This window comes from Entelurus aequoreus, linkage group LG08 (genome assembly GCF_033978785.1).
Source record: "Entelurus aequoreus isolate RoL-2023_Sb linkage group LG08, RoL_Eaeq_v1.1, whole genome shotgun sequence".
In the NCBI taxonomy this organism is placed as follows: Eukaryota; Metazoa; Chordata; class Actinopteri; order Syngnathiformes; family Syngnathidae; genus Entelurus; species Entelurus aequoreus.
The window spans coordinates 17,655,223-17,682,724 of NC_084738.1; the positions used below are offsets into that span (position 1 = coordinate 17,655,223).

Consider the following 27,502-nt stretch of genomic DNA (forward strand, 5'->3'; position numbering starts at 1 on the left):
AATACATAATTGAATCATGAAATAATGAAATCAATAATTATCTGAATTGGCTAATAATTAATTCAATCATTAAATAGTGAAATCAATAATTACACATATTACATGTAATTTTATATCAAATACATTTATGATACACAATTATTTAATTCAAATTCCTATTAATGACACATTGAAGTCATTTTTGATAGATCTATTGATTTATTTTACCATTTGGCCCGCCATATTATTTAACCGGTGCTTGGTGATAAGAATACAGCTTGTAGTTTCTGAGATAAGCCCCATTTTTAGCCGTGTTTTGTGCATCAAGCTGCATTAATTAATACAAATAACCTATTTGGCCAAAGTTACAGTGCAGGCCTCTCTTGCCTCTTACTGAAGTGTAATCCTGAACGCTCAATAATTAAACAATCTTGATAAATCAACACAGACTGGTGAAGCCTTTATTTCATTGAACCTTTATTAAGGACATTACTGCAGTGGATGGAATCAGTCCAATGAAGCATAGTACAACTTGTGTAAAAACAACATGGGAATATTCACCTGTGTAAAGGTAAAATATCAAGGGAATGGTGGCAAATATTATTGTTGCAGCAAAGACAACAACAACTAAGAGGTGGGGTTTTTTTTTCCACTCTTTTTCACTCTCAACCCAGATGCTTTACGATAGCTGAGAGGTCATACAGGACTTTTCACGGTGTAGTAATAATGTATGGAAGTGAGTGTTAATATGCGTGATTAGCCACAAACAGAGAGTCTCCGCCGGCAGAACTGGATCCGGAGCTAACATATTTTCCCTGGCATGCCAGGTTGTTGGCCTGAAAGAAGAAAACAAGTTGATTAATACACAAGGCAACATTTCTGACAGTGCATTCCTTCGAACACGCACCAGAGCTCTCTTGATGAACTCCTCCTGGCATGCCTTTCCATTCTCCTTTTTGCCTCCCCAAGCCTTGAGGGCAGACGCCTGCAGGGCACGGCCGTATGAGAAGGTCAGAGCCCAGGGTCTGTGCAGGGGGCACTGGTTCATGGCGTTCAGGTTGATGGACGCCTCCTCTTCACTCTGGCCGCCAGACAAGAAGGTGATGCCTGAGCAAGGAGAGACACTCGAGTAAATACACATTAGTCGTAACAGGTGATTTGGCACATCTGGGGTTAGGCGCACCGGGGACTGCAGGTGGCACGGTGCGGCGCAGGGCGGTAACGGTCGCCATGGCGATCTCCTGGTTGCTGAACTTGGAGGAACAGGAGTGGCCGGCGGTGACCATGTTGGGCTTGAGCAGAGTGCCCTCCAGGTAGACGTGGTGGTCGGACAGAGCCTTGTAAACGGCAGCCAGGACCTTCTCAGTGACGTACTGGCACCTCTTCAGGTCATGGTCGCCGTCAGGTAGGATCTCTGGCTCCACGATGGGGACGATGCCATGCTGAGGAACACATTTTTTAATGTACCAGTGGCGGTTTTAGGTATGGGTCACACTAGCATTTGCACAGGGCAGTCATTTCTAGGGGGCACCGCAATGATGAGGGGAAAAAAAAATCCATATTTATTTGGGCTACTGTACCGCTACTGCACGGAATCATCAAAAATGCTTTGGTTCTTAAAAACAAGGCTTGGTTCTTCAACAGCTTTAATCTAAAACACAGATTATCATACTGCGGCACCACTACCAGCATAAATTATGTATGAAATTATCATACAAATAGAATTTTGACAATCTATGCCAAGGGTGTCCAAAGTGTGGCCCGCTGCTGATTTTTTTATTGGCCGGCAACAAATTCTAAAGACAAAATAAACATGTCCTAGTATAGAACATTAAACATTAAACATTACAATGGAACTGTCCCGAATTCCCCTCAAATTGGGATTGAGTGTAGAGTTGGACGGGGATTTATATGGTCCCATTCGTTGCAGTTTACCTGACACATGAAACGTGACGAATTGGGGGGGGGGGGGTGCACTATCCACTTTAGCCGCCAGACGGCAGTAGAGTGTTGAATATCTTAAAATGTGTTTTGTGGCAATTCCAACTTTGACCACAGTGTCAGTTGCTGTATGGAGTGGCACTTTCCATCATTTTCAGCAGACTGCATAGCAAAATTATTAATTCCCCCCTCTTATTCTCACGCAAATCCAATCAGGAATGGGGCCATATGAATCACTTCCCTAGTATTTATTTTTATCTTTGATGATTTACATGCACCCAGTCATTATGAAAATGTGTACACAGTTCTTGCAAGAAATGGTGAGTTTTCGAGTGTTCTAAAGCAGTGGTCCCCAACCTTTTTGTAGCTGCTTGAAAAATTTTATTTTTTTATTTTTTATTTTTTGTCATAAAGAAATACAATCATGTGTGCTTACGAAGTGTATCCCTGCAGACTGAATTGATCAATATTGATATATAATGTATATATTGTGTTTTTTATGTTGATTTAATTTAAAAAAAACAAAAAAAAAAAAACTTTTTTTTTTTTTTTTTTTTAATTCCTTGTGCGGCCTGGTACCAATCGGTCCACGGCCGGGTGGTTGGGGACCACTGTTCTAAAGCCCTTAACAAGTTTTACTGTGGCAGAATAATAACATCAGTAAAGAATAGTAATATATTAACCAACAACAGCGGTTAAATTATAAATGACACCAATTTTCTTTATTTAGCTAAAGTGTAACACAAAGCTAAGATGTGGATTTTTTGTACAGATGGTTTATATTGCACTAAATTATATTGGTTTTAGTATTTTTAATGTACAAAATGTATTAAAGTGGCCTCTGCATTCTTCATTTTTTTTGTAATTGGCCATCGCTAGAAAATGTTTGGACACCCCTGATCAATACAGTCCACTTGCTTTAAGGCCAAACATTGTAGTGACTGATCAGATCCAGCAGCTAGAGCTTAATCAACAGTGGAAGAGTATTGCAGACTGGGTGATGTTGTTATTTCCCCAATGTTAGCATTAGTCACATTCATTTACCAAAAATCGTTCCTTCCCCTTTTTAAGTGCGCGGATAGGCAATTATTTAATCCGCAACCGCATCACAAAAGTCGTCATCCACCTGCCATCCACCCGAACTAACATTTTATCAAAACCACAACCGCCCGCCACCCGCCACCCACCCGTTGTTATATATCTAATATAGACGATGCAAGGCATTAGTGAGGTTAGAAAGCTTTTGCCTGTTAAAGAAAGGAGACTGATCCAATGCAGCAGAGACATTCAATGCGTGCCACGCATTAATATCTCTTGGCCACGCATTAGAGGCTAAGAGATATTAATCATGATAATATTATTTATCATTATTATAATATTATTGTCATTTCCATTAAGAAAGTGTTGACTATTATTGTTATTTTTCCCCCCTGGTCTTTAGTATTCCCTTTTTTAGTTTGACGCGTACCACGTTTGCTGCCTGCGTTGCCATCTTTTTATTTTTTTCTTCTTCCTCTGTTGTGTTGTGTTGTGGTGTGCTGTGTCACGCCAAATTTTTGTAGGGGGGAAGAAATTTGGCGTGACAGCTGCAGCAGTGCCTGTTTCAAAGAGTGCTGCTCGTTTTTCGTATGTGGGTAACAACATTTAACTATGTATATATATTTCCCAATTGGTTCAACCGCCACCCGCCCGAATCTATTTAAAATCAATTTTTTTCGTCATGCATCCGCCCGACCCGCGGAGTATCCGCGGTCTCCGCGGTTGTGTCCGCAAACCGCCCATCTCTAGTTTCCTACACACTAAAAATGTTGGGTTAAAAAATAACCCCATTTTAACCCAACTGCTGGTTCAGAAAAGGACAAACCCCTTATTTGAGTTATTTTAACTCAACATTTTGGGTTAATTTTTTCAACCCAACTTTTGCGTTGAAATATTTACCAAAAAGTTGAGTTATGATAACTTAATGTTGGGTTATTCCCAACCTAACTATTGGGTTGAATTATTTAACCCAAGAGTTGAGTTATGCTAACTCAATGTTGGGTGATTGTAAATAATGTTAATGGGACTAATCCATAATAAAATTCCCTTCAAGAAAAAAGTAATACAAAAAAAAAAGCCTTTTACTCAAAAATGCGTTACTTGTTGAAAAACAACCCAAAAATGGTTCAGAATTTTGAAAACCCAGAAATTGAGTTAAAATAGTACCCTTATAACCCAAAAAAAAGATTGCTATTCATAAAAATAACTCAAAACTGACAAAGCTTAACCTATTGTTACTATAACAATCTACAAGGTTAAGGTTGCTTCTCTTTCTTCCCCTCCATTTTTCTGCATTCTTTCGTATCTCAAGTTATCATTACGTATATGTATTGTTGCATTTGAACAATTGTATTGTTGATAATAAAGGTAAAGTACTGGTATTGTTTATTATCAATAGCACTATTTCTATTGGTATTCATATTGCTCCATTTTTAGTGTAATAATGCTCATTGTCCTTTCTGTATTTTTTTATTTTTTATTTAATTTTCGCTAACTGCTTATTTGCTATTACTTTTACCATCATATTTGTACATGTCGTATTTGCTGATGTTGCTCTGTTGTTGTTGTTGTTGTTGTTGTTGTGTTTGCTGTTGTTGTTTTTGTCTCTCTGTCTAATCCCCCTCTTGTCCCCACAATTCCCCCCTCTGTCTTCCTTTTTCTCTCTTTCTATCCCCTCCTGCTCCGGCCCGGCTGCACCAAATGATAATATAAATACATTTAATAAAGTCAAAATACAAGTAAGGCAACAAGAGAAGTATCCTACACTTCTCTTTTGTAAAGTAAATCTGAACAGCCGATATGGGCATCTACATCTGCTATATGATTTGCCCGAGAAGCTGGGCAGGACATTATAAAAAAAAAAAAAAAAAAAAAAAAAAAAAAAAAAAAAAAAACTCAAAAATGTAACCCAACACTAGCAACTCATAAATGAAGTTATCAAAATAACCCCGTATTTTTTAGTGTGTAGCAGACTCCAGTCTATTACCATCTGGCAGATGCTGGCATAGCGGGCCAAGACGTTGGCATTCTCAATGATGGCGAGCCTTGAAGGAGTGGTGGCGGTGATCTTCAGCACGCAACGCCATTTGGCAAAGTCGGCACCGTCCTTCTTGTACTGGGCGCAGCGCTCGTACAATCCATCAAGACCTGAAGAAAACCGCAAGGTCAGGCATTAAAAAAAACAAAACCTCGGGTCTTCTCTTTGTGTTCCCAGCTCACCCTGGGTTGTCGTCTCGCCGTTGGTTCCGGCCAGAGGGACAACACCTTTGTCGACCTTGATGCCCACCACCATGCCTCTCTCCTTGAGATACTGGGTGAAGACTTTGCCGCCATCGGACTTCTGGTACATGGTTTCGTGGAAGAGGATGACGCCGCCAATGCAAGGGACGATGCGGTCGTCAGCGCTGAAGAGGAGCTGGCGGTACAGCCTCCTGTTCTCCTCAGTGTTCTCAGCATTGATGCTCTGGAAGCGCTTGGCAACGCTACCTGCAGGTGCGCATGGAGGGAACTTTAGATCAGTGTTTTTCAACCTTTTTTGAGCCATGGCACATTTTTTGCGTTGACCACCGGCAGAAATCATTAAAATACGAAACTCTGTTGACAGTAAAAAGTCATTGATATGACTTTAAACCAGACCTGGGCATTCTGCGGCCCGCGGGCCGCATCCGGCCCTTTGTGCGTCCCTGTCCGGCCCGCGTGAGGCCAATTATAAATTACAAAATAAATTTTAAAAAGTATCTATGTCGAGTGTGCAATACAACGGTGCTGCTTTTGTTTTGAAAATCGTTATTTGTATTACTTCCGTGTGGACGTATGCGTGATTGTGAGTGAATGTGAACAGCTGCAATTACAAAATAAAGTTGAAAAAACATCTATGTCCTGCGCGCAATACAACTGTGCTGCTTTTATTTTGAAAAGTATTATTTATGGGCGTGTGTCCGTGTGTAACCTGCGAGTGAAGGTGCACATGCAGCGACAAGTGATGCACGGTTTACACCCGAGACGCTAAAAAGAGAAAAGTTGATGAGGAATGACGTGTTTTCAACAAGACATGAACTGCAAAGCAACGTCCCCTCTAAGGTGCGTGCCTGCGCAATTGCGCACTGCTCAAGCGTCCGCTGCGCGCAGCAAGTATATGCCGCGCACCAAATCAAATCCCATCTGAATTCTAAACAAAATAAACATATTTATTCTATGGAATTTTGCAATGCAACTTTGAGTGACAGTGACAATAAGCGGCCCTAATGGTGTTCGTCAAAACCGTTTACAACACCGTTCAATTGAACACCGTTCAATTATTGTAACGTCTATCGAGATGCTTCGAGGACAGGAATTATATCGATCACTTTATTGAGCAAAACTGTTTATATTCGGACATAACCACACCAAAAACATGAGTAAAACAATTCTATCTCGAAAAACTAGTCATTTTCTGCCGTACAAACCAGGCCAAAACCAACTTGTCATCTGTCACCAACACGCATAGCACTAAACCACTGGTGCGTTTATGGCCACACAAAAAGTCGGACAACTCAAACACCACACAAAGTTACGCTATGACTCTTCAGTCATACGTGTGCTTATTTTACTGTCATTTATTATTAATGTTAATTTATTTATATTAGTCATGGAATGCTGTTACACACACTATGTTGAAGTATTACTATTATTATTAATTATTATTATTATTATTATTATTATTATTATTTATATTACGGTATATATCAAAAATAATATTGAGCAAAATTTTATTGAAATATTGTCGATGTGGCCCTCCAGCAGTGCTCGGGTAGCTCATGCGGCCCCCGGTAAAAATGAATTGCCCACCCCTGCTTTAAACCATAACCAGGCATGCATCACTATAGCTCTTGTCTCAAAGTAGGTGTACTGTCACCACCCGTCACATCAGGCCGTGACTTATTTTGAGTTTATTGCTTATTGTTATATCCACTTTAAGGCTCCAATATAGGTATCGTATCGGAAATGAAAAAGTTGAAAGAAAAACCCCTACTTATATTGCGCTTTGTTGTTCTCCACGCTCTGCTTGTAAGACAGTTTTACTGTACACCTTAATAGAAAGTGGTTGGATGGCGCTGTCTGCAGGGGTGCTGCAGCTATTAATCTAACAGAGGGCGCCGTTTCACATGTCGATTCATGCAACAATGTCCAGCTGGAAAATGCTTTAGCAAGACGTGATTTGTAACTGCATGTTTCGTAAGTTGTTTCTTAAAATGTAAAAAAACTGAAATACAAATGAATGTAATGGTAACTGTGAGGGTCATATTATTCAATCTAATGTAAAACATGGGTTTCCCGGTTTTTCACTTTTGGCTGTTTTCTCCTTGGAACGTAACAACAGAGCAATGTGTGTATTAGCCAGACCAAATATTTGGTGTTTAAATGTTGCATTTATTGAACTCCCTCCTTTACCGGTAGACTCGTCTGCGGCGAGGATTCCCTTGCCGGGGTGGACGATCTTCAGAGCGATGTCACTGAGCTCCTTCTTCTGCTCAGGAGTGAGGAAAGGGTATGCGTGAGGCATCTTGACTCTGTTCAAAAGGAGGAACATTAAGTAAAGATGTGGATGGCTGGGGAACGTACATCAAAAGGCATATTTTTTAAGTTAGCGACTCCAGTAAAACTTAATTATAGGTCTGTCTTTGTGGAAGTATAGCTGGAATAGTGGATGGCCACAATGCCTGCACAGTTTCCTCCACCACCTTCTATGCACCTTTTTCCACCCCCTGCATACAAGTCTGTCGGACACCCACAAGCATGTGCTTGACCTACTCCGTTTTCTGCTCTCTTATCCCTGACCTTTCTAGCTCTTCTATTGCATTCCTCGCCTCTTCCCCCACTGCCAAACACAAGACCGAACTAAATATACTTTGTGCATGCACTCGAACTAAGCACCGGGGGGGTTACATAAAACAGACCAGCACAGCCAAATCCCAAAGTTCTCATGCTTATATAGCTTGGATACTGCACCATGACTTTTACCTTTTAATGTGCTGTTTAAGCACACAATAGGATTAGAAATAACTTAGTTAGGATCCTTGATTCATTTCTTAACACTTGATCCAGACTTAATGAAGTGTTTTGACAGAAGAAACGTTTGCCTTCCCCAATAATAGCAAAGGTCAGAGAAAAATGCTAATGACTATAGTACGTTATATATATCTAAGAAATAATAAATATCCATGTATGTATGAATATTGAAATAATTATCATTATCAATCAGAGGTTTATTTTGATTCAAATGTATCATTTTGGCATTTACTCCATGTATTTTTCTATAATTGTTTAAATGTGGATTAGCTTTCTGATTGTTTGGAGACATGTTTTGAATTTCGGACTTATTTTATCCATGTTTTAATTTTTGAAATGTGTATTTTATTTATTTTTATTTCAATATTTATACTAATACTAATGGTACCAACAACAATAACAATGAATAATTATAAGAATAATAGTATTACAATAAATACAATTAAATAGTGTAGTCTGACTTTCCACATTTACACATTAATGTGTGGACTCTATGGAGTGACGTAGATGGGATAAACCAGAGTGCAAGTGTATATTAATAGTTAATATTTTACTTTGGTGTGGTTCTACTTTATGGGTGAGGGGCAAAAACATTTAATCCAGCCCACTGTGCAATTTTTAAAACAAGGAACTAAACCTTCTCCGAACATTGAATAAAAAGCCCCCTTGTTTTTAACCCATAAATCCTTATCATTTACAGTATACATATTCAGATGTAGAGTGAGGCTTAGAGGATGTTATGAAAAGTGAAATTAAAAAAGGCAGGCAGACCCTGCTCTATTTGTTAGAGCAGTGGTTCTCAAATGGGGGTACGCGTACCCCTGGGGGTACTTGAAGGTATGCCAAGGGGTACGTGAGATTTTTTTTAAATATTCTAAAAATAGCAACAATTCAAAAATCCTTTCTAAATATATTTATTGAATAATACTTCAACAAAATATGAATGTAAGTTCATAAACTGAACATCAAATCAAGTAGGCTATTCCATTCATTACCATAAACCCAGAGTTTCCCTCATGCCATGATGGTTTGACCCTCACTAAAATGTCTGTCAAAAAGAACTGTGAAAAGAAATGCAACAATGCAATATTCAGTGTTGACAGCTAGATTTTTTTGTGGACATGTTCCATAAATATTGATGTTAAAGATGTATTTTTTTGTGAAAAAATGTTTAGAATTAAGTTCATGAATCCAGATGGATCCCTATTACAATCCCCAAAGAGGGCACTTTAAGTTGATGATTACTTCTATGTGTAGAAATCTTTATTTATAATTGAATCACTTGTATATTTTTCAACAAGTTTTTAATTATTTGTATATCTTTTTTTCCAAATAGTTCAAGAAAGACCACTACAGCAATGAGCAATATTGTGCACTGTTATACAATTTAATAAATCAGAAACTGATGACATAGTATTTTACTTCTTTATCTCTTTTTTTAAACCAAAAATGCTTTGCTCTGATTAGGGGGTACTTGAATTAAAAAAAATGTTCACAGGGGGTACTTCACTGAAAAAAGGCTGAGAACCACTGTGTTAGAGGAAGCATAACTGTCTGGTGGAAAGGAAAGGGCGTGCACTTTTCCAGAAAACACACAAAAGTAAAGTCATGCCGCAATTGTTGGTTTACCTTTGAGGCGTAGAAGAGAGGAGAGCTGGGAGAACAGTGGGTGGCCTTCGTCTGCGACACCCTCTCAAGGCCGGCCCTTGTATTTATCCTCCCATTGTGACCCCTCACATTTCAGCTGCTCGGCTATAAAAAGAACAGGACGCAACCAGAGAGGGCTGGTGACATTCAGCGCGACTCGGGCCTGGAGTGGTGTGGTGGCGGGCGGCCAAGGAAAGGGCAAAAGCTCCAAAAATTGGAAGGAAATGAGCAATATCCCTTGACCATGTGAAGTGGCGAGATACATCGCTTCTGTGTAACCGCACTTAAACGATGCTGCGTCTTCCATTTGGCTTTTTGCATGCAGGTGATTAGTCCATAGAAACCAACATGCACATCCAGACATGAGAGCGTGTGACAACATGGGCCGTCGAAATCCGATCCGCTCGCATCACCACACGGTGCGCTGATCTTTGACCTTTCCCTGACCTTTCCCCATCGTGGTTTCTCAGCGAGAAGAAGTGGGGGTCAACTGGCAAGCACAATTAAAGGTCGAGCATATTCGCCGTCCTGTTGCACAACCTTTGATCGTCGGGTTGTCGAGCAAAAAAGTTGAGCTTTCTCACCATGGCCGTGACCACGTGTTCTGTGTGAGTGACTCGAGAAAAAGTTTTAGCAGAAATGACGGACACTTTCTGAAGAGAAGCTGTGGTCAAAGTCGAAGCAGAATGCACCGATGTGATAAGAAGGGAAACAACTGAAAGTCACTTTGGTTCCCGTCAGATATGCAGAGCGCACACTTCCCATTGTGTGCAGTCAGAGCAAAAGTATGAAGACAGCTGAACTGTGAATGGTCGTATGGATGAAAGACGGCCGTATTTAAGAAGTCTGTCCATTGTGTTGAATTGATTGCTCGCGTCTCGCACTGCAAAAACTGAAATCTAAGTAAGATTAAATAACTTAAAAAAGGGTGATATTTGCTTATTTTCTGTCTGATGAGATAATTCTTCTCACTAAGCAGATTTTATGTTAGAGTGTTTTACTTGTTTTAAGGGTTTTGGTCCTAAATTATCTCAGTAAGACATCATAGCTTGTAGCTGAGATTTTATGACCTACATTGAGTAAAACATGCTTGAAACTAGAATATCAACTGATGCAAAGCTGTGTCATTAACACTCACAAGTATAAAACTACTTTTTTAAAGTAATAATACCTTTAAAAAATCATGATGCCGAGCGCATATCATTATGTCAAGATAATGGCACTAGCATTTACCTAATTTAATAATATTTTTCAACACATTGAGCAAAAAAGTTTCTTTTTTTTCTACCAAGAAAAGTGCAGTTTTTATTAGTGAGAATATACTTATTTTAAGGTATTTTTGGGTTCATTGAGGTTAGCTAATTTTACTTGTTTTGGAAAGTCTTGACAAGCCGAATTGTCTTGTTCTATTGGCAGATAATTTTGCTTAGTTCAAATAAAATACCCCTAATTTTTTATAATTTTTAGGGACCGAATGTCTCTTTGGGACAGAGGACCCTATTGTATTTGTAAGGTTTTATTATTATTATACCGCCACCTCTTTGAGCTGTAATTTGACCCCCTTAACATGCTTCAAAACTCACCATATTTGACACACACATCAGGACTGGCGAAAATTGCGATCTAATCAAAAAACCTGGCCCCAAAACTCAAAATTGCGCTCTAGCGCCCCCTAGGAATAAAACACAGACACAACTGCCTGTAACTCCCACTAGGAATGTCAGAGAGACATGAAACAAAAACCTCTATGTAGGTCTCACTTAGACCTAGATTTCATACACTGACATCCTTCAGCAAAAATCCACAGGAAGTTTGCAATTCCCCCTTCAAAACAAAAGTTTTGTAAAAACAGTCACTTTTGCCTCTTTGAGCTATAATTTGACCCCCTTAAAATGCTTCAAAACTCACCAAACTGGACACACACATCAGGACTGGAAAAAATTGCGATCTAATAGAAAAAACAACCCCAAAACTCAAAATTGCGCTCTAGCGCCCCCTAGGAAGAAAACACAGACAAAACTACTCTTAGGAAGAAACACAGACAAAACTGCCTGTAACTTCCAGTAGGAATGTCGTAGAGACATGAAAAAAAACCTCTATGTAGGTCTCACTTAGACCTACATTTCATATATTGACAATCAAACAGGAAGTTTGCAATTCCCCCTTCAAAACAAAAGTTTTGTAAAAACCGGTCACCTTTTTTCAAACATTATCTCCTCTGAGCGTGTTTGTCGTGTCGGCTTCAAACTAGCACAGGAGAGAGATTGAACCCTTCTGATTAAAATTTGATGAAAGAGTTTTAATTACTGCTCCGGTTTGGATTTTATGTGCCGTCAAAGTCAGTCCCGTCCATCGCTGCTTGCAGCTTTAATTTTTCTTGTTTTTGAACACTGACTTTTTGCAGTGTGCAGTCACCCAGGCAAAACAGAGTGTACTACTTTGTTGCAACCAGCAGAGACGCTATTAAGTCGGTTTTCAAACTTTGCTTTTAAAAGATGGCGAATCACGATGCCAAAAAAGTTGAGGTATACCTTAGACCAGGGGTGTCAAACGTACGGCCCGCGTGCCTAACAGGTTTTATCCGGCCCGCGTGATGAGTTTGCCAAGTATAAAAATGAGCTGCTTTTCGTTTTGAACAAAAGAAACTGCTGTTCTAAATGTGTCCACTGGATGTAACAATAGCATTTCTGTTAGGCAAGCAAACGGGGGCAAGCAAGAGGTACACAGTAAAGGGTGACTGTGGCTCCTCCTCCTCGACCCACATGAAACTTAAAACCTGCCGTTTTATGTCTTCTGCTTCTAACATATCGTCATTTGGCACCCTCGTTGCCCCAAAATGTCTCTGTCAAACACGAGAAATGTGAACGTAACCCTTTTGAATAGTTTTTATCTCCGTTCTTTACGGTTTGTTGAGATAGCTCTGGATTGATACCTAGAAGAGTTTACATGTTCAATCCCAGAAAGACTGTGACTTAGTTTAATCCTGGCTTTGTAGATACACTAAAACGAAGTCTAAGCTCATTGTGTCTTTGAAACTTCACTAATTTCCTCAGAATTTTCAACTCATTTGAAGTGTTTTGTCCAGAGGATTATTTGTGATTTGTACCTTTTCAGAATGTGCTTGTTCTATTTTTTGGCCAAAGTAAAACAAAGAAAACCACCTGAAGTTGTCTTTATTTTTAAGTTATCATGCCATGATTTTACCATTCCGGCCCACTTGGGAATAGATTTTCCTCCACAATGAGTTTGACACCCGTGCTCTAGACACATTTTTGGCGAACATTTTCATCAAAAACCGAACCATATGAAATGCGGGGTGTACAAACACCGAGCTACCACTGTATATTTAATGATTGTCATGACCTGCTATTACAGGTCGGACTTTGTTTATTGTTTAGTTCTATGCCCCCACCCGGTCTCTCAGGTCAGCTGATCAGCTGATCCTGGAGGTACCCAAAACAAAGCGCAAGCTCAGGGAGGACAGAGCCTTCTCTGTTGCGGGTCCCAAACTCTGGAACGATCTCCCACTCCATTTGAGACAGGCCCCTTCTTTGGCTATTTTTAAGACCCTTCTTAAAACCCATTTTTATTCACTGGCTTTTAACCCAGCATGAGACTTTAAACTGTTTTTAACTTTTAACTTTTTATAACTGTTTTTACTTTTAACTGCTTTTTATCTAACAAATTGTTCTTAGGGTAATTTTGTATTTGCTTTTCTAATGTGTATTTTACTTCTGTTTTAAATGTTATTTTTTAGTCTGTCCTTTGCCTTTATTTTTTTGTGGTGTACAGCCCTTTGTTCTTCAACTGTGGTTGTTTTTAAAGGGCTTTATAAATAAAGTTGGTATGGTATGGTATGGTATGGTTTTCCTGTGTTTGTGTTTTTCTATTAGCGCTCCTTCCTCCTTTGGTTTCCGCTTACTGCTCACACCTGTCCCGAGTTACTAATTACTAATTAGCACCCAGATGCTGGTTCATTGTGTGTATCTTCTGTATGTTACAGTGTATGTTTCGCTACACTTAGGTTCCTGCACAACCTGTGTTGTTATTTTTGCCCGCTGTCCCTAATATAGAGCCCATCTCAAATGCAAATTGCTTGCTGTCTCTGCATCCTGGGGTCACACAAATGATCGCAATGCTCTACTGTGTCAGAATGAATCAGCCACATAGGGACCTCTTGGAGACCACCTTCAATTGCGCTGAGCAGGAGGAGAAGAATTGGAGGCAGAAAGTGAGTGTTAGAGTCCAGAGGAATTGGGGTCCAGAACGCCAGCCCGTTGGCACAAGGACATGGACCATTCCATGGATGCCTTCCACGCCAAAAGCGCTACTTTCTCCCATGATTTTCTACTTCCCGTTGGAGCGCTGATTGTTCACATCTTTTTCCAGTAACTAATTAGTTAGCTTTGTAGCCAGGGTCTGCCTGCAGATGCTGGTTCATTGTGTGTGTCTCCTGTAAATATAAATTTGACACTACACCCAACGTTGACCTGCTCAGTAGACTTGTGGTTAGAGCAGAGGTGTCCAAACTTTTTCCACTGAGGGCCACACACGGAAAAATTAAAGCATGCGGGGGCCATTTTGATATTTTTCATTTTCAAACCGTAACAAAATATATGGATTTGTTTTTTTGTTTTTTAACCTTCAGGGCTCTCGGGGACCATAAAAGGTCTAAGTCATTAAAATGTTAAAAACAAGCCAAATTATTATTGTATTTTTTTATTTAACGCTTACAGTAAATCTCTACAGTATATCAACTTCAGGTTGATGTAAAGTTAAAAAAACCAAAAAGGTTTTATGCCTTTTCTGTCAAAGACAACTTTGTGTTTTGTAATAAAACTGAAATATGCAGTATTTCCCCCACTGCCCAAAACATTCCGAAAGCAATGTTTGATGTGAAGTAATTAGAACCTTAAAAAGATCAATAATGCAGGACACAATTGATTTTAATTCATTATTATTTTTTGAGTAATCACAGTGAAAAGATAAATAAAATCCCATTAAATATATTTGGGATCCACAAGGTGCCCCACTCATAAAGTGATACATTTTTATTAGTTTTTTTTTTTACTTTAAACACTTAAGTTACGAGATGAACTTCAGATATATCTGTCGATTTTAAATTTCAACTATTATTTTGTTTGTTTTTATGCTCTTTTGTCAAAGAAAGGAGCCTTGAATAGGTCAATAATTCATTATAACATTGATTTTTTTTTTTTTGGAGCAATGGAAAAAAAGAAAAATAAAGATAGACAAAAGAAAAAAAACAGCCTGCATGGCAGCTTTGTGTCAACATTGCAACTCATTCCACTTTTTGTAATGATTTTTTAATTTTTGGAATAGCATTTCCAGAATGTGTCGCGGGCCGGTAAACAATTAGCTGCGGGCCGCACTTTGGACACCCCTGGGTTAGAGTGTCCGCCCTGAGAAGGTCGTGAGTTCAAACCTCGGCCGAGTCATACCAAAGACTATAAAAATGGGACCCATTGCCTCCCTGCTTGGCACTCAGCATCAAGGGTTGGAATTGGGGGTTAAATCACCAAAATGATTCCCGGGCGCGGCCACCGCTGCTGCTCACTACTCCCCTCGCCTCCCAGGGGGTGAACATGGGGATGGGTCAAATGCAGAGGATCATTTCACCACACCTAGTGTGTGTGCGCGTGTGACTATCGTTGGGACTTTAACTTTCACTTGGAGATTCTAAGAACTAATTAGATGATAAAAACGGGGATATTGCACCAACGTGTGCCTTCTATAAAGGCTGGCGTAACATGAAACTTCCTGCCACCAAGATGGAGAGACGGCCCAGGGGAAGTAAAAACAAAAGCAGAACTATCGCCGGTTATTTTTAAATGCTTTATGGCACATTAAAATATCACGAGTCAGCCGACTTTTGAGTTTTGCCACGACACTTCTTGACGGGTAGTTAGCAAAGATCGATGATTCATTGAGCAATGTCATTGAGGTGGCTAAGCATTGGTCGTCTCACCAAAAAGTGAGACGATGTGGTCACTCTTCTTACATTTAATTTCCTCTTTTGGCCATCACGTTACCGTTCACGTCTTCCTCTTTAACTGTTTCCATGCAGCATCGTCCGTGTTAAAGTTTGTCCGTGTCATTCGTTGGAGTGACACGATGGAGTGGCTGCTTTTTATGACAGTTTTCACGACTGGTAAGACATGAATTGGACTCTTATGTATAGACGATAGTTTAATGATGCTGCTGTTTTATTTGATGATAAGCTTTATCATTAACATTTATCTTTCATTTTTTTATGCTGATTTTAAGCATTCATCAATGGAATCATGCAGTTTCCTTCATTACTACTCGCTAAATCTGACCTAAAAATTATTTAAGTAAATAATATGTCCATTTTTCTCTTTGTATTATGATGTGTGTCAGACACTTTTAAGTTTTTATAGTAACAGTGCAGTCAGTTTCTGGTGATGGCGATGTATATGTGCACACCATTTATCAGTGTAGCACAGGGGTCGGCAACCCGCGGCTCCGGAGCCGCATGCGGCTCCTTGACCACTCTGATGCGGCTCAGCTACATACATGCCGACCCCCCCGATTTTCCCAGGAGATTGATGGATGTCAGTGTCTCTCATAAGTTACTCCCAGGGATAAAATAATTCTGTTTACACTCTAATTACTAAATAAAGGGCGTGCCCTATTTGCACTGCAGTAATTGTCCTCTATAGCATTTACATACAGTGTGCCAGTCCAGCCACATGTTGCATGTTGTTATTACTTGCACACACAGGAGACAGCAAAGCATACTTACTCATCAGCCACACAGCTTACACTGACGGTAGCCGTATCAAACAACTTTAACATTGTTACGTTACAAATATGCGCCACACTGTGAACCCATACCAAAAAAGAATGAAAAACACATTTCTGGAGAACATCCCACCGTAACACAACATAAACACAACACAACCATTACCCAGAATCCCATGCAGCCCTAACTCTTCCGGTCTACATTATACACCCCCGCTACCACCAAATCCCCCCACACATCAACCCCCCCCCCCCTCTCCGTGCTTGGGTGAGCGGAAGAGTTAGGGCTGCATGGGATTCTGGGTGTTGGTACCGTCAGTGTAAGATGTGTGGCTGCTGAGTTAGTACGCCTTGCTGTCACTTACGTGAGCAAGCTGAAATTGCATTCTACGTGTGGTCGAGCAGGTACACTGTTAGGGCAGACTGTAGAGGGCGCCAAATGCAGTGTCATCACGCTCTGATATTCGGGAGTCTCCCGGGAAAAGTGAGAGGGTTGGCAAGTATGACGCTATCAAGCGCCATTAGTTCAAAACTCGCGGGCTGCACTAACATCAAATTTCCACATTAAAGTGCGTGCCGGTACGTGTGTCGGAGACCCCTGGTTAACATAGCACAAAGCATTTAAGCTTTGTATGCAGTGTTTTTCATTTTAATTTTTTTTTTTGTGGCTCCCATTACTTTCTTTAATTTGTGAAACTTGCCAAAATGGCTCTTTCAGTGGTAAAGGTTGCCGACCCCTGGTGTAGCAGTATATCACCGATGCTATATGAGGGTTTTTTTCTTATTATTCATCAGTATCAAAAGCTGCATTTAGTTTCAACGTTGACCCTGTGGCTTGGAAGTCCTTGAGCAACCCTGCAGAAGGTTTTGGATACCAGATTGTGCAAAGACAATTGGAGTGAGTAAAGGATTGGGATTGGATGTATTTTATTCTTGCTATGGTGGGATTACTGATGGTAGGCTTACATATTTATTTGGTTCTATTTTGTCAGGTTGCTGGTCAGTGCGCCCCTCGCTCAGTACTCACAGAACAGCAGGGGCCAAATATTCAAATGCTCCACCAGTTCCTGTAGCGAGCTGGCAATTTCAGGTGAGCAATTTCAGGTGATGTCCAGTGCCTGTTCCGAGATTAGACAAAGGGGAGGATTGCGTCAGACATGGCATCAGCCGTAAAAAAATAAGCCAAAATCCCTCATGCACTTGAGAAGAAAAACCAAAAGAAAAGATCAGCGCCTTTGTAACCCATTTTCCCGCTTTTTTCATATGACTGTTTGAGATAAATGACTATGTTCTGAGCCTTAACACATGAAGGATACCATCTATAGGCCCCTTTCCATTCCGTAGATCTTTTGCCCAGACTGCCTTTTTTAATAAAAGGACCACAACTATGGAACTCTTTACCGGACACTTTGAAAAGTATACCTGCACTTGTCACTTTCAAAAAACAAACAAAATTATGGCTAGTTGAGCAACAATCGTGTTCCCATGTTTAGTTTTTGCTCATTTTTACTAAATGGTTTTTATCTAGCCAGCACTTTGTCTGTGTTATTATTATTATTGGCTTTTATCTAGTTTGCACTTTGTCTGTATTATTACTATTATCATTATTATCGACTCATTCTATTTTTTATTTTCCTATTTTAATGATGTTGGATCTGTGTTGTTGTTGTTGTTGTTGGGGACAAGTGTTGTAAATTAGCTTTGGCTACAAACACTATGATGCATACATCGGATAACTGTTTCAGATGTCTATGTTTTTGTATCCGTCCCTATTTCAAATAAACCTTTATACATATAAAAGTTTAGGTTCCTGGAAATGTAGGTTCCTATAGTTTGCGTTTCCACCGTATTTAACAGTTCAGGATAGTTTATATAAATCAGGCTGGTGACGTATAGCTGAGTGGTACAATATATAACGATGCCATGTAAATAAACAATATGATTTTAAAACAACTTTACATAAAAAGTCAGGTTTTTGTCCACTGTGTCCAACTGTCCGAAAGTTGTCCCCTCTGTAAATGATGAATTCAGACGGGTCAGGCTAGTCCTTATGGTTCATTTCAGCTGTAAATAACAGTAAATAAATAATGAATTCAAGTCTTTATCTCAAGGCGGCAAAAATAACTCATCAGATTTAGCATTAGTCCGTTGCCATTATCATTAGATTCACTGGGATTGAAGTTACACAACTGTTACAACATGAAACAAAATTAATAACAACGTTCCACTCATTTACTGCATCCTTTATTACATAAATATTCTCAAACAACAAGGTCGTAGAGTCCCAGTTAACATCTTAGTTGCAGCCTAGACGTCTGAATACTGTACATTACTCTGTAAATGCGTTTAAAGTACCATTAGAGTGGAAAAACAAGTTGACTATGTATGCTTAATTGTGTTTCCTTGTATCCATTAAACCATATCCTATTGTATTTACAATCCGCAAAGTTAGTGAAAATAACGTTTAAACATCACAAAATGCCACAAACTCAGTCAGCCATTTTGATTAATCCTCTCTCAATATCTTCGGCTATTTCCGGAGTGCGTCACTGTAGTAACGCTTCTGCACTCTGACCATGTTATCAGATCAGTCATACTGGAATTTCGCAAACATTTGAAAGAGATGTGCTGTTCATCATTCACAATCCTTATGTAAGACATGAACACATATATGTTTTCATTTTTGATGCATTCTAAGTCGTAAATAAATAAATTAATAAAAAGTCAGCTAACAATGGAGTCTATAGTGGCTCTCTATTTTGCCCACAAAACTCTTTAAATAACTATCCAAAACCCGCAAACAATACATTATTTACATTTCGTGACCTGAGTATTAACCAAATATTAATAATATTGTTGTTATTAGCGCTAACGCAGACAAACTATTTTTCGCATAGCCGAGAGCTACCTATAGTATATGCTGCACTGGGCTCATAGACTTTAATGTAATCATAACATAAAACTGAAGATGGCAGTAATACAACAAATATTGATGCAAATTGCCGTACAACTGTAAAGAAGAAGCTTATGCAGCACGGCCGGCAGCATATTGAGCCGGGTGTGCTGTTTCTGCTACCACTGCATCGCGTTCGGCTTGTCAAAGTTATTCTAGATTATAAATCATGACTCTCATTTGGATATTAGGAGGATGTAGCCATGAATCTAGAAGCTGTTCATCTTTGACATTCATTTTATAGATAGAGACAAACACACACAACTGAAGACAGTGTGACTGTCAGCAGCAACTTTTTTAACCCTTTTGTCTGGATTCAAATTAATTATTCATCTAAACCGGAAGATATTGACATCCTTTCAGTCGTCATCGAAGTAAGAGCAGACATAGTACAGTAAGCTGTCGTTTTATTATGTTTGTAGTTTGTATTTTTTGTTGAGCACTTAGCAACACTGCTACATGATACTTAGTGTTTCACTAAAGCTGGATCTGTTTAGCAGAGCTTCTAAAACTTTTAAAAGATCTTAAAATGAAGCAAAAATGCAAACACGTAACATGTCAAGTATATATATATTCCACAAATCAAGTAAGTGTCGTCACAGACACCTACGGGTTCTAGCCAATGACTTGACTGGGGGCGACAGGTGTTGTTTGATTTCATTAAAACACGCCTCCAGATGACTATAATCTGATGTGTTGGTCAGCTTTAAGGGCATGTAAAATTGTGTGTCATCAGCATAACAGTGAAAGCTAACACCGTACTGGCGAAAGATGTCATTGAGCGGTAACATATTGATGCTGAAGACTGTAGGACTAAGAACCGACCCCTGTGGAACTCTGCACATTACCTCAACATACTCCGAGGCCACATTGTTATGGGATACGCACTGCATTCTGTCAGTAAGATAGGAAATTTTAAAAAAAATACATCCAACTTGGAGAAGGCAAACCACCAACTTTAAAGGCCTACTGAAATTAAATTGTTTTATTTAAACGGGGATAGCAGATCCATTCTATGTGTCATACTTGATCATTTCGCGATATTGACATATTTTTGCTGAAAGGATTTAGTAGAGAACAACGACGATAAAGATCGCAACTTTTGGTCGCTGATAAAAAAAAGCCTTGCCTGTACCGGAAGTAGCGTGACGTCGCAGGTTGAAAGGCTCCTCACATTTCTCCATTGTTTACACCAGCAGCGAGAGCGAATCGGACCGAGAAAGCGACGATTACCCCATTAATTTGAGCGAGGATGAAAGATTTGTGGATGAGGAACGTGAGAGTGAAGGACTAGAGTGCAGTGCAGGACGTATCTTTTTTCGCTCTGACCGTAACTTAGGTACAAGCTGGCTCATTGGATTCCACACTTTCTCCTTTTTCTATTGTGGATCACGGATTTGTATTTTAAACCACCTCGGATACTATATCCTCTTGAAAATGAGAGTCGAGAACGCGAAATGGACATTCACAGTGACTTTTATCTCCACGAAAATACATCGGCGAAGCACTTTAGCTACCTAGCTAACGTGATAGCATCGGGCTTAACTACAGATAGAAACAAAAGAAATAAACCCCTAACTGGAAGCATAGACAGAAAATCAACAATACTATTAAACCATGGACCTGTAACTACACGGTTAATGCTTTCCAGCCTGGCGAAGCTTAACAATGCTGTTGCTAACAACGCCATTGAAGCTAACTTAGCTACGGGACCTCACAGAGCTATGCTAAAAACATTAGCTATCCACCTACGCCAGCCAGCCCTCATCTGCTCATCAACACCCGTGCTCACCTGCGTTCCAGCGATTGACGTAGCGACGAAGGACTTCACCCGATCATCGATGCGGTCGGCGGCTAGCGTCGGATAGCGCGTCTGCTATGCAAGTCAAAGTCCTCCTGGTTGTGTTGCTGCAGCCAGCCACTAATACACCGATCCCACCTACAACTTTCTTCTTTGCAGTCTTCATTGTTCATTAAACAAATTGCAAAAGATTCACCAACACAGATGTCCAGAATACTGTGGAATTTTGCGATGAAAACAGAGCTTTTTGTATTGGATACAATGTGTCCCAATACTTCAGTTTCAACCATTGACGTCACGCACATACGTCATCATACATAGACGTTTTCAACCGGAAGTTTAGCGGGAAATTTAAAATTGCACTTTATAAGTTAACCCGGCCGTATTGGCATGTGTTGCAATGTTAAGATTTCAGCATTGATATATAAACTATCAGACTGCGTGGTCGGTAGTAGTGGGTTTCAGTAGGCCTTTAATTAAATAGTGGTATTTCAGTTTGAGCACATAATAAGATAAGGCCCCTTAGTTTGATATTCACAGGTGGATTGGATCACTTCTCGTAGGAAAAGAGGTTCTAATTGGGACTTCGGAATACAAAAGTGATAGCCATATCCTTGTGTAGATACTACCTGTCCAGCTCAACGCCAACATTTAAGTTATGACTTAAAGCTAGAGATGTCCGATAATATTGGCCTGCCGATATTATCGGCCGATATATGCGTTAAAATGTAATATCGGAAATTATCGGTATCGTTTTTTTTAATTATCGGTATCGTTTTTTTATTTAAATTTTTTTTAATTTTTTTTATTAAATCAACATAAAAAACACAAGATACACTTACAATTAGTGCACCAACCCAAAAAACCTCCCTCCCCCATTTACACTCATTCACACAAAAGGGTTGTTTCTTTTTGTTATTAATATTCTGGTTCCTACATTATATATCAATATATATCAATACAGTCTGCAAGGGATACAGTCCGTAAGCACACATGATTGTGCGTGCTGCTGGTCCACTAATAGTACTAACCTTTAACAGTTAATTTGACTCATTTTCATTCATTACTAGTTTCTATGTAACTGTTTTTATATTGTTGTACTTTCTTTTTTATTCATGAAAATGTTTTTAATTCATTTATCTTATTTTACTAATTTTTTTAAAAAGTACCTTATCTTCACCATACCTGGTTGTCCAAATTAGGCATAATAATGTGTTAATTCCACGACTGCATATATCGTTTGATATCGGTATCGGTTGATATCGGTATCTGTAATTAAAGAGTTGGACAATATCGGAATATCGGATATCGGCAAAAAGCCATTATCGGACATCCCTACTTAAAGCAGCTGTTTTCCAGACACTTACACACGAACATCTCCTTTTATGGTCAGGATGTGCTCTCCTGACTTAGCACACACACACAGAGACAGGAAGGATGAATATAAAACTGAGGTTTTGACTTCACCAAGTTAGGTGAGACATATATTTTTGACTTTCTCCTCCAGGCGCTGCAGCCCTGAATGACGACGTTTGCATGTGATAAAGCAACTTTTGGTTCAGTGAAGCGTCAGAAATACACTCCAGTATCTAAAGCAGCGCTGAGATCAAGTAGCAGCATCATGGATGACGCATCAGCATCCATAGTTAGTAATAGATCATTAGACACTTTTGTGAGGGATGTCTCAGTAGAGTGATTTGCCCTAAAACCAGACTGAAAGGGTTCACAGAGATTGTTAGACGCGTTGTTAGAAGTGTTCATTTAGCTGTTGTGCAACAATGTTCCCAATGATTTTCGTTATAAAGGGAGGGTGGGGCACTGGCCGGTAGTTTACCAAGAGGTCGGAATCGAGGTTAGGTCTTTGAGCATAGGATGAATAACCGCTGTTTTAGGGGAACAGTACCAGAGAAAACAAGAACAAACATCTTTCATTGTGCATTTTCTTGCGTTTGAGTCATTCCAGACGCACAAAGATGTTGGTGATGCGATCCACAGCCTCGCACACAGAGTGTCAATGTGCATATTTTTTCTGTTGTCGAGATTGTGATTCAGAAAAGGTGTTACGGATTATCAATGTGGGCTGCTGGTTCAGCCTTTTACACAATGATTAAGTGTCTTTGTGGTAAAAGCCCTGTATGCATGCATTTAAATAATTTTCAATTGGACACACAGTGTTAGTAGATCACATGCAACACGCCCACTTATGGTACACATCACTTTTTGTATACGCTGGTTCTCAAACTTTTGTTTCTCTGGTTCTCATCTCAGAAACCACAGAAGCGTAGTAGGCCAAAATATTATTTGGAGTCCCATAGTGTGAGAATCACTGGTACAGAGAGTGGGTGGTTTCGGAGCCATAACAGCGGCAATATGTCCAAAAGTGTAGCCACTTTCACAAGGCTTTTAAAGGCCTACTGAAACCCACTACTACCGACCACGCAGTCTGATAGTTTATATATCAATGATGAAATCTTAACATTATAACACATGCCAATACGGCCGGGTTAACTTATAAAGTGACATTTTAAATTTGCCGCTAAACTTCCGGTTCGAAACGCCTCTGAGGATGACGTATGCGCGTGACGTAGACCGGCGAACATGGGTATGCCTTCCACATTGAAGCCAATACGAAAAAGCTCTGTTTTCATTTCATAATTCCACAGTATTCTGGACATCTGTGTTCGTGAATCTGTTGCAATCATGTTCATTGCATTATGGAGAAGGAAGCTGAGCAAGCAAAGAAGAAAGTTGTCGGTGCGAAATGGACGTATTTTTCGAACGTAGTCAGCAACAACAGTACACAGCCGGCGCTTCTTTGTTTACATTCCCGAAAGATGCAGTCAAGATGGAAGAACTCGGATAACAGAGACTCTAACCAGGAGGACTTTTGACTTCGATACACAGACGCCTGTAGAGAACTGGGACAACACAGACTCTTACCAGGATTACTTTGATTTGGATGACAAAGACGCAGACGTGCTACTGTGAGTATGCAGCTTTGGCTTCTAAACATTTGATCGCTTGACCGTATGTGCGCAACTTTTTTTTGCGTATGTACGTAACTTTTTTTTAAATATATAAGCTTTATGAACCTTGGGTTAGGTGAACGGTCTTTTGGGCTGAGTGATTGTGTGTGTTGATCAGGTGTTTGAATTGTATTGGCGTGCTCTATGGAGCTAGGAGCTAGCAGAGGAGCTAGGAGCTAGCGTAACAAACACGCAGGTGTTTTTATGCAGGATTAATTTGTGGCATATTAAATATAAGCCTGGTTGTGTTGTGGCTAATAGAGTATATATATGTCTTGTGTTTATTTACTGTTGTAGTCATTCCCAGCTGAATATCAGGTCACCCCCGGCTCTCACAGCATCTTCCCTATCTGAATAGCTTCAACTCCCCACTAGTCCTTCACTTGCACTTTACTCATCCACAAATCTTTCATCCTCGCTCAAATTAATGGGGAAATTGTCGCTTTCTCGGTCCGAATCTCTCTCACTTCATGCGGCCATCATTGTAAACAATAGGGAACTTTGCGTATATGTTCAACTGACTACGTCACGCTACTTCCGGTAGGGGCAAGCCTTTTTTTTTATCAGATACCAAAAGTTGCAATCTTTATCGTCGTTGTTCTATACTAAATCCTTTCAGTAAAAATATGGCAATATCGCGAAATGATCAAGTATGACACATAGAATAGATCTGCTATCCCCGTTTGAATAAAAAAAATTCATTTCAGTAGGCCTTTAAAAGCTGGCATTTTGTTTTCTTCTTTCCATGATGGTGTTGTGAATAAGCGACATCAACTTGGAGTGAGAAGCTTTCGTTTTCCAGCCGTAAAGCCCCTTTCATACTTTCTTCTGTATAAACTACGACGACATTGAATAATGCGCCAATTATTCGCTTAATGTTCTGTAAAAGAGACACGTAGCCTACGAGGACAAAATAGGTAATTTTTAGCTTTGGAGACAGCATCAGCAACAGACGCAGGATGCCGTTTGTCCACTGGGTTTATGCATACGAGCCAAATGTACTTTTATGGCTCTGATTTGGCTCATTTGAATTTCTGTATTAAAAGCAGAAAATATTCCGTTATCTAGAATTTAACAATATGAGGGCATCTCATCAGATTGTTTATGTGTGCCTATTGTAACCTGTGATGAGCTGGACACAAAGTGGTGGTATTACAGTGTAATATAATCTCTGTCTTTATTGAACGCAGCGCCAAATTTTGCGGTCAACATGTCTCTGGGTTTGACCATGACGATTGATGCCCCCAGCCAAAAAACGATGGTGAGTCCCAGTATCTACCCGTGTATTCCTGCCTATTACAGCTCAGAACTCTTGCAGGTTTGTGGTCCGACCATCCCGAAAGACTGCGGAAGCCTCACCATGTACAACGGTGTGTGCTTGGAAATAGACCGGCGGAATCGAGTTGGATCTCCTGTGCCTTCTTCTCTTACAGGTTTTTTGTAAAAAAAAAAAAAAAAATCAAAAATTAAAACATGTACCTGTACAATGCACTCATCACATGATTCTTCTTGGCAGAGTGTCAAAGCCAAGCAGACATCGCATTTCTGCTAGACGGCTCGGGCAGCGTAAATGCAGTAGATTTTGGTAAAATGAAGACTTTTGTCAAAGATCTCATTAGCACCTTTGTGGGCAAAGACTCCAGGGTGAGAAGTGGGTCCATCTGCTCACATAATTGGTGTCCCGCTCCATTGTTTGTTACTTATACATTGTTTTCTCTCTATCTCCTCCAAGTTTGCCATTGCCCAATACTCCACAGATCCATCCATCCATTACTTTTTCGATAACTTCAATGTCAATAACTGGCAAAAGGACATTGATAAAATAAACCAGAAACAGGGACAGACATACACAGCAAAAGCCATCCACAGCGTTGTGTAAGTTTTTTTTTGGAAAATCTGATTAAATTTACCACAGGGTCTTTATTGAATATTTGTGTTTTGGTAGGGATTACATCTTCACGCAAAGCCGAGGCTCAAGAGCTAACGTGAAGAAGATTTTAATAGTGATCACCGACGGAGAATCCAACGACAGCAAACAATTGTCATCTGCAGCCGCCGCAGCCCAAACAAAAAATATAGTTCGATTTTCTATTGGGGTGAGTTGGATTTTACACGTCACAACAGTTGGTTTGCACTCTTGCCTTTTCTTACCATGTATTTCTTTCATTTATTTTTGGCCAGGTTGGGAATGCATTCAATAATGACGCAGCGACAACAGAGTTACAAAAAATCGCATCTTCTCCCTCAGGAAAGTTTGTGTTTAAAGTGGGGAGCTTCGCCGCGCTTAAAGAAATCAAGCGCACACTGGAGGAAACCATTTTCGCTATTGAAGGTACCGATGTAGCCCAGGCTTCTGTGCTTCTATTTGGTCTTTTTGTAATGAAGAACTGTCGTCCTGTTCTGATAAAACTGCAGCTGTCCCACCCAGCTTGACTGTTGTAAGAGAATATAGGGTATACCTTCTGGCAAACTGTCAAAAACCCATCAATCAAAATTATTTATGACCTCTAAGCCCCGCCCCCTGTCATCCGGTGTGTATGTCCCGCCTTCTGGCCTCTATGATTTGATATGATTTATATATATTTAATTTGACAATATTAAAAAAGTTGATATATCACAAATATATATATTTAATTTAACAGGAAAGTGTATGTGAAGTATACAACATGTCTTCATCTTCACCCTCATCCCTGGAACTCTGACAAAATCGAGAGGGTGCTGTGTGTGTGTGTGTGTGTGTGTGTACGTGTGTGTGTGTGTGTGTGTATGGGTCCAACCAGGAAGTTTGGGGGATGTCTTGTTCCGCCAATGATGGGTTTTATGTGGGGTCAGTGGGGGTCAGCCTTTACCATGTGAAAACCGGAAGCCATGATTCCCTGAGGAATCAGCAGACACCTTTTTCTACAATCTGGAAAGACAACCCTAACGCAGTTCAGAGTTTAAAAAAACAAAATTAGGAAAACAGGAATCCCATCATTGGCGGACACACACACACACACACACACACACACACACACACACACACACACACACACACACACACACACACACACACACACACACACACACACACACACACACACACACACACACACACACACACACACACACACACACACACACACACACACACACACACACACACACACATAGCACCCGCTCCATTTTTTCAGAGTTCCAGGGATGAGGACGAAGATGAAGACATGTTGTATGGTTCACATACACTTTCCTGTTAAATTAAATATATTATATATATTTGTGATGTATTCACTTTTTTAATCT

The 27,502-nt window shown here is 39.9% G+C and overlaps 2 protein-coding genes across 2 annotated transcripts in view; one reads left to right on the top strand and one right to left on the bottom strand.

Annotated features, from left to right (window-relative positions):
• Nucleotides 1-433: 433 nt before the first annotated feature.
• Nucleotides 434-9,785, bottom strand: aldoab (aldolase a, fructose-bisphosphate, b). The gene is made up of 7 exons (XM_062055775.1): nt 9,637-9,785; nt 7,390-7,508; nt 5,179-5,445; nt 4,946-5,106; nt 1,163-1,421; nt 887-1,086; nt 434-815 (listed from the first exon to the last, which is right to left on the bottom strand). Exons 2-7 carry the CDS (start codon nt 7,499-7,501, stop codon nt 723-725), a joined length of 1,092 nt encoding a protein of 363 aa, XP_061911759.1. The 5' UTR covers nt 7,502-7,508; nt 9,637-9,785; the 3' UTR covers nt 434-722.
• Nucleotides 9,786-15,752: 5,967 nt separating this feature from the next.
• The window catches only part of LOC133655533 (integrin alpha-M-like), a 41,376-nt gene continuing 29,626 nt past the window's right edge, over nt 15,753-27,502 (top strand). Inside the window, exons 1-9 of the mRNA XM_062055778.1 lie at nt 15,753-15,826; nt 17,236-17,338; nt 17,433-17,530; nt 25,411-25,481; nt 25,539-25,653; nt 25,737-25,864; nt 25,953-26,095; nt 26,166-26,316; nt 26,402-26,552. Coding sequence (XP_061911762.1) covers nt 15,790-15,826; nt 17,236-17,338; nt 17,433-17,530; nt 25,411-25,481; nt 25,539-25,653; nt 25,737-25,864; nt 25,953-26,095; nt 26,166-26,316; nt 26,402-26,552 — 997 coding nt within the window. The 5' untranslated portion in view covers nt 15,753-15,789. The remainder of the gene's footprint in view (nt 15,827-17,235; nt 17,339-17,432; nt 17,531-25,410; nt 25,482-25,538; nt 25,654-25,736; nt 25,865-25,952; nt 26,096-26,165; nt 26,317-26,401; nt 26,553-27,502) is intronic.

Excerpts from the sequence above, each read along its gene's own strand:
- aldoab (XM_062055775.1), bottom strand. The coding sequence starts at position 7,501 with ATGCCTCACGCATACCCTTTCCTCACTCCTGAGCAGAAGAAGGAGCTC. Across the intron at positions 1,087-1,162 it reads CGTGCCACCTGCAGTCCCCG|GCATCACCTTCTTGTCTGGC; the intron begins GTGCGCCTAACC and ends CTCCTTGCTCAG. Across the intron at positions 816-886 it reads AGTTCATCAAGAGAGCTCTG|GCCAACAACCTGGCATGCCA; the intron begins GTGCGTGTTCGA and ends TTCTTCTTTCAG.